At 43.2% G+C, this 12,073-nt stretch overlaps 1 protein-coding gene across 1 annotated transcript in view; it reads left to right on the top strand.

Annotated features, from left to right (window-relative positions):
- plxna3 (plexin A3) overlaps nt 1-12,073 on the top strand; it is a 169,802-nt gene that overhangs the window by 97,214 nt on the left and 60,515 nt on the right. Inside the window, exons 8-9 of the mRNA XM_046870918.1 lie at nt 1,254-1,353; nt 10,124-10,238. Of these exons, the coding sequence (XP_046726874.1) occupies nt 1,254-1,353; nt 10,124-10,238 (215 nt within the window). The remainder of the gene's footprint in view (nt 1-1,253; nt 1,354-10,123; nt 10,239-12,073) is intronic.

Below are 12,073 nucleotides of genomic sequence, written 5' to 3'. Positions count from 1 at the left end.
TCTTTTCCATTTAGTCCCCATTTTGCTGTTATTATAACCTCCACTCTTTAAGGGAAGATTTTTGTGTTCATTTTGGCTGCAAGAATGCGTGTGAGTAAAGTCAGGTAGTGATTTTTACAGGCAGGGTGAAGCAGGCCTGATAGGGTTGAGAGCTCTAGAGCAGGAGATCTTTTTACTCCAAACCCATGTGAAGCATATCTTCATGGAGCTGGAACAGGTTCAGGTCTCCTAGTTCGAGTGAAGGGGAAATTTCATGCTCCTGCATCCAAAGACGTCTTGTACATTAATAATTGTGTGCGGAACAGTTTGCTGAAGAACCACATGTGGCTGGGAAGGAAAGGTTGGGTGCCCAAATACTTATGACATAAAATGTGTAAGTATACAATCCTTCGAGTCCTGAATTCTGTAGAACAGAGTCTTTGTGACACTTTTTGGAGAACCTGACGGACGGGTTTATGAAGGTAAAATGTCATTGTGGAAACTTTGAGGAGACGCGCGGCATCCCGTAGCGACCTTCTTTTTACCAAAAAACTAAATGAGTCAGCTGATTTTTCGTCATTCTTTTTTTGGTGAGGTGTTAACAGTCTGGCCTCGTTAGCAGGATCCTATTAGACAAACCGGAGAGTGAAGTCGCCTACGGCGTGTTAAACGTCTCTCTCGTTTTTCTGTGTAGCACACGTCTCCAACACACACACACACACACACACCTTGCACGCTGCAGGTGTTAATTTATACATCGCCAGCTTCATTCTTGGCTTTTAACATGTAAGAAGAAAAAAAGCGCATTAATGGAAGTTATTTGTTTAATTTGATTATCTCCTCGGCTGGTCCAAAGGTTCTGAGAATTCTTAAAAAAATAATAATAAAACCCCCACAAATGCATGAGTGCTGACCTTTCCGTCGTTCCCCTAAACCTAATATTTCCATTAAAGACAATCACGGCATGTCCAAACGGAAATATTATGCCAATTATGGTGATGTGGAGCGCGCAAGTATAATTGGAAGACCAAAAAAAAAAAAAATGGAGTCATTAGCGGAAAGCAAAGGGAAATGGAAGTGTGTGTTTTTTCGCTCGGAGAAGGAGGGAGGAAGCGGATAAATGCGTCGGCAATCAAACGTGTTCGAGGCTTGGAGCGCACGGGCAGGTAGGAGGGGTAATTAGCGTCCGCCTGCTGTTTGAAGCCGTAACCGCTCGTTTCCTGTACTAATCACGCTGACCTGTACTCTTTCTTCCCCTCCCCTTTTCTATACAGGTGACAAACGAGTGGTTCGACTGTCGCTCAAGTCCAAAGAGACCGGGCTCAAGTTTATCACCACAGATTTTGTCTTCTATAACTGCAGCGTCCTGCAATCGTGAGTATTCTGGATCTTCAGCATTATTATTTTAATCAGGTGTCGGATCACTCAAAATCTACAAGGGTGTACCTCAGGGGTGTCTTTGAAGCCCATTCTGACTTGACTAAAACCCTCCAAAATTTAGTGGAGCATCTTTCCAGAAGAGTGGAGGTTATGCGAACTAAAATTGTAGAAAGTGATAACATTCGACTGGGTTTGTTTGTTTATGCTCTCAGAAGCTTCTGAAGGGCCAGGAAAAGAAAAGTCAACGTCTGGGTTTAAAAAAAAACAGGAACGCAAGCACGTCGTCTGCTCACAGCTCGAGTTCTTAAATAGCGGAAAAACTCGAACTCGCCGACCTTCTGCCTCATGCCACAGATGCAGAAGTTGGTTATGCTTAGTCACTAATGATTAATGTCTGGTTTAACGGGCCCTAATTCCAAATTTTGCTGCGGAAATAAAAAAAAATATATATAAAAAAATAAATCGCCGTTAGGCGAAGAGTTTTTATTATAAAGAAAGAAAGAAAGAAAGAAAGAAAGAAAGAAAGAAAGAAAGTCTATTAGACATTATAAGATGATTTACAAAGTCTATTTATAGATAGTGGAGTTCTAGTTATTTCACCACCAAAAATGAAAACATCTGTGAGTTTGTTTATTTATTTATTTATAAGATAAGATATAAGATGTACCAAAAAACATAAAACACAATAATTAGACAGGAAGACAGAGAGACAGCTTTCTCAGGACGTTCTTGTGACCAGGTATCTTCTTCACGGCCAAATTCTGGGTCATGACTCGGTGAAGCTGTAGATTTATCACAGTCAGTTTTCTTTAACATAAGTAATATTTTTGTTGTCTGATTGGTTTATAGAACTTTAGGTGATAATGCAGGTGTAGGTGTGAGATGTTACAGGATGTTGGTGCACGATGTGGAGGTGAAGAACGACCCGGAGAGCATTAGAATGGTGGAAGGCTTCATACCTAACTATGGATTTTCACCTTAGAGAGAGAGAGAGAGAGAGAGGTGTGTGTATCACGTATATACAAGTTAAATAAAGCTGTTGGTGTTAGCTCCTGTTGCAATTCACATGTTGGAATTCAACATCTAATCAAAACAATCCAATCGATGGTCACAGGTGTTTATAAGCAACCCATACATTTATATTCCTTCTGGCCAATCAGAATCGAGTATTCAGGAAGTCATTTGCATGTTTCTCTATGTTGCTTTTTTGAGTGTGGCGAAGACCTTTCAATGCTCCGAGCCTTATTTTGAGATCATTTTCCGACAATTCTTCCTGAGTTCTTCTGCTATGTTGTTGGATGTGTGCTGCTCAGGTTTACCTGCACGAGTTTCAGATGTAAATCCAGAGATCGGTGCTAAGGCATCGCTCTCTCTCGCTCGGCTAAGGGGAGGATATCAAGCGCCACTTAACTGGCAAATTACACCCTGCTAGTGCTCTCATCCCCTGCTCAAGAAATCCAGCGCCTCAACTGACACTGAGTAAAAGGTCCTGCCTCACTGCAGACCGCCATCAAATGAGAGTAATTGGCTCCGAGGTGCGAGTGGAGAGCGGTTAAATTGGAGAGCGCTCCAGTCTCACGCCTCGAGCCGTAATATCCGCACACGCTCGGGCAAGGTTGGCGTGAAATAGAAGCCGGGATTGGCTCAGAGAGAGACGGAGAGAGCCTGAGGTGTGGTGTCCACAACACACTCATGTATGAATGAGAAGGATCAGCCTTGATCCACACACACATGCTTTTGAAAAGGCTGGAGAGGTGTGAACACGCCTCAGGCTCGGGACACCTGCAGACTCTGGAACCACGATGATATTTTGGCGAGAACGCGAAAACGGTTTCATCTGGAAAAGTGGAAATTTTGGCACGTTGATGAAGCTTTGGAGTGGAGATCAGAAATTTGTTTCTTTTAATTAAGCGTGATGGCTAGTCGTGGTCCAGGTTCTTCATGACTGAATATTTGGCTTGAAGGCTTCAAGATGCTGGAAGTGTGTGTTTGTGTGTGTTTTTGTGGTGTTGTTTTTTTTTTCAGTTTGGTTTTTTTAACCTCTTCTACAAACAGTTGGGACTCACTGGTGAAAGATGTTGGACTTCTATTCAAAAGGTCATGAGTTTAAATCCCAACACCACCAGGTTGCCACGTTCAGGCCCTTAAGCGAGGTCCTTATCCCTTAAGTGCTCTTTTGGATAAATAACTGCAAGACTGACGAATGTAATGAACACGTGTCTAATCAGGACCTGTTCCACTTTTTTGTTGCATCCTCAATAGTAAAAAAATAGAAACAAAAACTAAATTGTCTTGATTTTGAAACCTGAATTGTTGCAGTTATCATTTGTCCTCATGCAGATCAAAATTTCCATAAATAAGAGCTTGTATTATCAGCATCATTAATATTCACATTTTTATTTCAGATACTGTTGAAGAAAGATAAGATTCTTATTCGTGTCACGTCCATCTGAAAAACGGAGAACCTGCTGGTCTGGAGAGAAGATTTGGATTAAGATTTAAGCACTGTGGACTTCACTATCCATCATTTAGAGTTGAAATTGTTATGATGTTATAGACTCTGGTGTGCCTCAAATTTAAATGTCCTACAATCTTATATATAAATACGTATATATAAGTATATATATATATAAATCAGTCTTGGATCATATCATGAAGATCTCAAACATTCCTGCAAACATTTTTCTGTGACTTATGTCCTTTTCTCCGTCCCCCTGTTTAAGGAAAACACCTGCGAGACTTTTGAGGCCATTCATACAGACTACAATCATGGCTTAGGCCCGGGGTCCCCAATCTTTTTTTTTCTCTGAGGGCCACATTATTTTTCTGTTCTTTAATGAGCGTCGGTCTGGAACAGTAAATGCCACGGGCCAAAATTGATTGCAGTATAATTGTGGAGAATTTATTGTTATTTTAAAGTGTTTATTTTGCCCCCTAATGCTTGATTAGTTTTTATTTTGTTCTGCGCCGTACACCCAAATATGCTTTACTTAAATTTTTTTTAAGATAAAAATCGCATTATTACTATCATAATGACATTTTTTTCTAAACACATTGTTTCTTGACTGATGAGAGCCATTTCTTTGCATTAAACAAAAAATGTAAATAAATCACTTGTGGGTAAATAGCCTTCATTCCCAATCAGCTTTTCTCTTTCTGAACCGTTTGGACATTTTGTGGTCTTTTTGAATATTCTTTAGATCAAGTAATTGGAATAATTAGGCCACATTCAACTCGGGGAAGTTATTTAAAAGCCAACCTTTTATTTATTTATTTATTTTTTTTTTTTATCAAATACACATCTGATATGAGTAAAACATATTTAATAATTAATTGTTCAGAAGGCCGTTCCAAATTGTGGGGGACCCCCTGGTTTGGAAAGGTTTAGTTTGGATTTCATTGTGAGATCTTTAAAAGATTTTGATGGTGCAAAACCGAAAATGGACGAACAAACGATGATAATGCAGTTCCGAAAAACTCAATGAATATTAATGATTATTCCTCAATATTTAAAAAAAAGTCTTAATTTGCTCTTATAATAAGCTTGACTCTTCTGGGAAGATTTTCCACTAGATTTCAGTGAAGCTTTGTTCTTGTTCAGCCACAAGGATGTGTGATAGTAAAGTCAGATACAGTTGTATGTGAGGTGAGGAGGTCTGGGGTGCAGTCGCTAGGGTTGGAGCTCTATAGCAGGAGATCTTTCACCATAACCAACCCATGAAAAGCATATCTTCAGGGAGCTGGCTTTTGGTTTGGGTCTCCTAGTTCAAGGGAAGGGAAATGATGAAGCATCCAAAGATGTCTTTTGCAGTTGTGTGGGAACAGTTTGGGGAAGAACCACATGGAAAAGTCAGGTGTCCTGATAGTATTGTCCACGTAGTGCAGTTAAAACATGAGCCACATGTTTAGAGGTTTGATACCGTAGTAGTGGAAAAACGAGGGACTGGAGGTGGTTGTTGTGTTTAAGAATAGGAATCGGAGGAAGGGTGTGTGTGTGTGTGTGTGTGTGTGCGTTTGGACCGGGACATTGTATGGCCGCTTTGTTATTCAGTGCAATGGGTGGAAAAGCAGCTGCTAATCCCTAAGGCCAGAACCTCCCGATCATTTCAGGCTTCTTTCAGCGCCGTGTTCCACCATCGAGCAGCGCCGAGTATGTCATTTAACACAACGAGCGAGCACAATCGTACATTTGGAGCGGAGCTTTTTTTTTTCCTCTCTTTCTTCTCCACGACCTATTTAAAGTGTTCGTTTGTGATTAGCATCGGAACGGCAGGGAGATGCGAACCTGCTCACGAAAAGATCAGCGAGAAGAAAGACGAAGATCAAACATCTGCTTCTGGCTCGATGTGTGCAGGTTGTATTTCGGAGTATGAAATGACCTCGTGTTCTGAAACACGCACACATTCATGTGTTTAGGATCATTTAAAGCATGTGAAGATGCACGCCCGGTGCTACATGCACACGCTTCGACCCGTGTGCGTTTCACGCAGTCATGCAACAATCAATTTTTCCTTCTGCGAATGTGGAAACGGGCTCACGTGGATCCGACGAACGGGGCTCGCCTGTTGCCATGGTAACGCGGCTCCAGAGCGGAGCAGAGCAAGGCCCTTCTACCTTTTTTTTTCCCCATCCAGCCCTGATCCTGTGGCAGCTTTCCTCCACTAACAAAAGCACCCTGTGGGAAGCGCTTAAACACCGGACTCCATTTTTATTTCCCAATTCTTCATCCGATAGCAAACTCCCTGACCAAACAGACCCCCACCCCCCAAGCCCATCACACCGCCTACCCCTCAGAGCGCTAACGACCACCTGAGAAGAGAAAAGTGGGATGTGTTTGAGTTCCGTGCTTTCTGATAGATGAACATCATTCTCAAACAGAGCATCTTCTCGAGCATTTCCACGTGGAAGCTATAGTAGAGCGGCTTTACGAAACCTCTTATGTAAACCTCCAAAGGAAAAAAAAGAAAAAAATTTCCCCCCTCTTCCTTTCATCCTCCCAAGCATCTGTTTGTGAGGATTGCGTCTCGGTTTCTGGCTCACAGCGTGTATTCATTAACCAGCGTGTACTTCGGGACGTCAGAGCTCAACCTAGATTTGGAAAAGCAGGAGACTTGAAAAATGCAGTTGCACTTGGTCCTTATTGAGATTTCGTTGCAGGCTTATTGATATCTTTATGGAGGAGCAACGGATGAACATTTATTTGTCTCAGCACTAGATCGATGCTGAAGTATCTGCCAGGATGATGCAGTTCTTACAAATAAAGGAATTCGCTGGTATGGGGAGGTGGTAGCTCTGGAGTTCAGGCTCTGGGTTACAGGTTGGGGGTTTGAGTCAGGACCTTGGACTGAGCCCTGATTTTAACTCCATTAATCATCATTGGGGTACATAGGAGTGGGTACCCCAGACCTTCCTTGCTCAGCATTAGTACCTGGTTTAAGGGGTTAAGGGCTGTGCTTAAGGGCTTAACAGTGGCAGATTGAAGGTCTCAACACATGACCTTGAAAATCATAACCATAAAAAATAACCATTCATCGACCTTTGCAGCTGGTGCACTCACATGGGTCCACATACGTATATTATAGAGCACAGTGAATTAATTTTTTTGCATATCCCTGCTTGTTCAGAACCTGGGGTCAGACCGCAAGGTTAGCCACAATACAACCCCCCTGGAGCACCAAGGGTTAAGGGCCCTGCTCAAGGACCCAAGAGTGGCAGCTTGATGATACCTGGGCTTGAACCCCCGATCTTCCAATCATTAACCCAATAACCACTGAGCAACCACTTCCCCTATAAGTGACCATGAAGGAAGCCTAGTTTCTGTTTGTGCCAAGTTCATTGTTTGTAGCCTCTAGGTCAGTCAATCCACGTAAATGCGTAGGAGATGTGGTCCAGATCTGTACTCGTCAGCCCCTTGTCAAGAAAGCGAGGTATAGGATGAGTTGTTTGTGCATTTTATATCTCAGTGTTTGGCTCAGGGCAAAGTTGACATAAGATCATAACACCGTGTCAGCTCACATTAGCTGATCCAACACTCTGACACTCCAGGATAGAGAGGCATCCTGGATCAGAAGCAGCACCATTTTTCCTTCACGCTCAAGGTCACATCCCTGCACTTATGCATGTCAAGCCGTGCACCTGCTGGTACACAATTAGCTACTTGTCCAGCGCTGGGTTTTCTGAGTGTGTCCCTGCTGGCACCACTTGTGCCTAAATAAAGTGGGAGACTTTATTATTTTGCGTTTTTTATCCAGGCCCAAGATATCGGCGCGGCCTTTTCCGCACGCACACCCAGACTGCCGCTTTACCCCATTGCCTCATTTTTAAAAATGCAACTTATTAATCCCGAGAATAATGCGCATTCATTCCGGGGGAAAAAAGTGAGCACGGAGCCGGTGTCCAGATACGGGCTCTGCAACATTAGCCTGGCCTGTCATAATCCAGGCGTTATTTCGCGCCTGAGCAATCCTTCCGTCGGAGATATTGAGTTTGCCACCCATCATTGTGGGGGTAGAGTAATACTCTGTAATTCTGTAAAGAGCACGAAGCAGGATCACTCTCACTGCAACCGTCTCGAACATCTCGGAGAGCAATGGAGGCGGGTGTTTTTTTTTCTCCAACCGGCAGAGTGCTATTAGGAAAGCGAGAGAAAGAGCATGAGAGCGAGAGATACATTATTCTGAGCAGTGCAGCTCCGGGTTGTAATGTGCTCCGACTGCTGAGAGCATTCTGAGGGGGGATTTTTTTTTTTTTTTGAAGCACATCCCTGGAGGGAAAGATATGATTAGTATGGGAGTAAGTGTTTGCTCCCCGTGCGAGCGCCGAGTGCATGCTCCCAGTGCTTACTCCCATTACAGAGTCCAAGTGGCGTCTCCACACACCTTCGCCAAATGTTTTGTCCCCATATAGTCTGTGTGTTCTTCATCCCTATAGTGTGTGTTCGCGATGCTTGTGTGTTCCTTATACATAGTCTTTAGACAAGTGTTACGTTCTTGTCTCCAAGTACATTCCTCTCATGCACTCACCAACTGTAGGCTCATAAAAAAACGGTTCCTCAAAGGTTCCTCGGGTAAGTAAGGGTTTATTGCTTCCTGAAGCAAACCCTCTCTGGGAACCTTTTATTGTCAGGTCAGACATTGACTTAGCCTGGAGCATCCATCCATGGGTTTTTATATACTGCGATTAAAAGGACGTGCCTTATATCTCGGCTGTGAAACACCTGGTCCAAATTTGTTTTGGATGCAAGTACCAAGTGTCAGATCAGCAGACAGATTAAGGAAGGCTAGGGAGAACCTGATGACCAGACACTCAGGGTTCAGTACCTGTAACGTGGTCAAGAAACAGATAAGATTCATTGACGTCAAGACTTCAGAGTGAACGACACTGCTCTTGGAGATTAGCGCGTTGTTTGCTTCTTTTTTTTTTTAACGTACTAATAAGGGCACATTTGCGAGTGGTTTGATGTATGAGAGATACATGTCTTAAGAGATGTCTTGAGCTTCTTGAGAGCAGTGAAGGCAGTCCGTTGCTGATCAACAGGATGTGGGTTCAAATCCCCACTCCCAAGCCAGCACTGTTGGTTTTGTGAGCAAGACCTCTAGACAGCAAATAAGCCAAAAGGGTCCAACCTTCACAAAGTCCTCCGAGCCCATACAGTGTGTGTCCTCCTTGTGTATTTAAAACAGGAATGGGTTTATTTTTAACACCTTCTCCTACATCCTACACCTTCACTTTGTTGCCTAAATGGTTTTCAGCTGCATTTTGCCTTTATAGATCCTCCAAGTGTGGAGATTCTGAAGTGCCTGCTCCGAGTGTTTAGTCTCAAATCCAGTCTCTCTAAGTACATTCTCTGTGATTATTAGTCTCCATACCGTCTCTCCAAGTGCTTCCTTCGAGATGCTTAGTCTCCAAGTGCATTCTCTGCACACGTTCACCAAGTGCTTAGTCCCTTCAGAGGCCTCGAGGGCTTGCTTGCAGTGTTTACTTCATGTACAAAGAGTACGAGTGCATTCTCAACATACGGCTGCAAAGTGTTTAGTCCTTGTTCACACTCCAAGTGTCTGTGTTAAGGGCTCATGCTCTAAATACTCATGCCACGAAATACTTATCTTTTATCTCCAAGTGCATGTTCCTACTATCTGGAAGTGCAGCATGACCTTGAAAGCCTGAAAACGATTCAGGTTTTCCCACGAACGCTCTCCCGAATGTCCTGGCTATTCAGAAGCCAGGTGTGCAGCGGGTCACCACGCACTCAATTTCATGCAAATTGGGCATTTCCAGCCCTCAGAAGGTCAACATGGAAGCCTGAGTTTCGGTGACCTCCGTGCACGTCAGGGTTTTGTGACATGTGGCGCAGTAGGCATCTTTGATACGCCGCTTCCTCCTGAGCTAACGCGTGACCTGGGGCGCACTTGAGATGTTAACATGCTGCAAACACGTGGTGAGAACAATGGCTACATTGAACGTCCCGGTCAATTTGGTTCCTTTGAGAGCCCCTTTAACCTCGCCTATAAGCTCCTACGAGAAACTTACCATGCTTCCTGTCTCTTACACACACACACACACACACACACACACACACACACACACACACACACTTGCAGCTTCATGGTGTTTTTACGGTCCGTAGTGTGTCTCTGATGTCTGTGTGTGTCCTCCACCACCTATTTGAGAGACGATCTGAACCAGCCATCAAATCCATGTTCAGTGTTTTAATTTCATCTCCTTTAACCCTGTCTCACTCTCTCTTTTTCTTTTTTCTGTGCAGTTGTTCGTCGTGTGTAAGCAGCCCTTTTCCATGCAACTGGTGTAAATATCGACACATCTGTACCAACAATGTGGCCGAGTGCTCCTTCCAGGAGGGTCGAGTCAGCATTGTCGAGGTAAGACACCACACCATGCTCTCAGTCAAGCTGAAGGTATTCAGTGCAGACCTTCTCAGGTGACCAGACTCCCTGATTCACCCCCAGTCCCCTGACTCAACTATTACTTCTGTTTCAAGTGTGGAACAGAGGAAGTGTGTTTAGAGTAACTTCTAACACAAGAGAGAGGGAGGGAGGGAGAAAGAGGAGAAAAGAAGTACAGTACCCTTCTGTTGGGTAAAACTCTCTCTCTCCCTCTCTCTCTCCTTCTCTCACCTCTTGACACCTTTTAATTTTACACTTAAATGAACAACAGAGATTTATAATCAGTGTACAGACATATACCATCGCTCTATCTTTCTCTATTTCACTCTCTATCTCTCTATTTGTATCCCTCACTTTTTCTCTGTCTCTGTCTGTCTCCTTCTTTTTCTGTCTGTCTGTCTGTCTGTCTCTCTATTTTTCTCTATCTAGCTGTCTTTATTTATCTATCTATCTATCTATCTATCTATCTATCTATCTATCTATCTATCTATCTATCTATCTATCTATCTATCTATCTATCTATCTATTCTTTCTTCTGTTACTTTATCTCTCGAGTAAAGTTTTGGTTTTAAAAAAACATTTTAGTGTTGATAATGGGTTAGAAGTGGGCCAAGAGCGCGCGCACACGCACACACAAGCGCACACACACACTCTCTCTCTCTGTAGGCTTGCATGCAGTGTGAGTGTACAGGTTGGAGAGTGTATATGAGGATGAGTCTTCTGTGTTTGATAAACGACAAGAGTAGCATTTCATTTCTGCAGGTGAAACCCTCGAGACTCCAAATCCAGGGACTCAGAAGGTGTGTGTGTGTGTGTGAGGGAGAGAGAATCTAGTCTTTCTATTTCTCCTTTTTTATTCCGTCTCTCTTCTCTCTCTGTCTCTCTCTCTCATGCACCAAATACGTTATCTAGCTTTTATCAGGATCTTGGAATATTGATTACATCAATTGGAAGGTAGAAATCAAGAACACACAGAGACATGTCTGAGACAAAAAAGACACGTGAAACACATCAGACGCAATGAGACACATTCAAGACACGATACAAATTTAAAACACCAAGACATAATGAGACATAGTGAAGACATGAGACTCATCTCAGTCACAACAAGACACACCTGAAGCACAGAGACACATCCGAGTTACAATGAGACAAAACTGAGACGCATCAGACATGACACATCCAGAGACACAGACAAATCTGAGACACAATAACACACATCTGTGACACATCAGACACAAGACACACCTGAAACATATACGAGACATACTCGAGACACAAGAAAACACCTGAAACGCAACGAGACATCCAAGACACCTGAAACACGAGACACATCTGAAACTATTCTGAGACACACCCAAGACACAATGAGACACATTTAAACACAAGACACACCAGAAACATATGAGACATTCCTAAAACACATCGAGACGCACTTAAAACACAAGGAGTCAAATCGGAGACACAGTGAAACACACGTGAAACACAAGACGCATCTGGGCTACATCAAACACAAGACACACCTGAGACATATCCGATACAAAAAAACACCCAAAACAGAGTGAGACACATCCGAGACACACCTGACACACACTCTAGACACATTAGTCACGAGACGCACCGGAGACTTATCCGAGACAAGAGAACAATCTGAGATGCAACGAGACTCACAAAGTACAGTAGAGTGCAGCATGCAAGCTGTTATATAAGTGTAAAGCAAACACATTAGACAGTTTCAGTGAAACACTTGTGCGAGTGAAATGAGGACGTGAGCCAGACTCGAATAACGTCTCTAATTAAGCCTGCCTTCT

Source organism: Silurus meridionalis, chromosome 17 (genome assembly GCF_014805685.1).
Source record: "Silurus meridionalis isolate SWU-2019-XX chromosome 17, ASM1480568v1, whole genome shotgun sequence".
In the NCBI taxonomy this organism is placed as follows: Eukaryota; Metazoa; Chordata; class Actinopteri; order Siluriformes; family Siluridae; genus Silurus; species Silurus meridionalis.
Note: the sequence above shows the minus strand (reverse complement) of the source record. Positions and strands in the feature narration are given on the sequence as shown.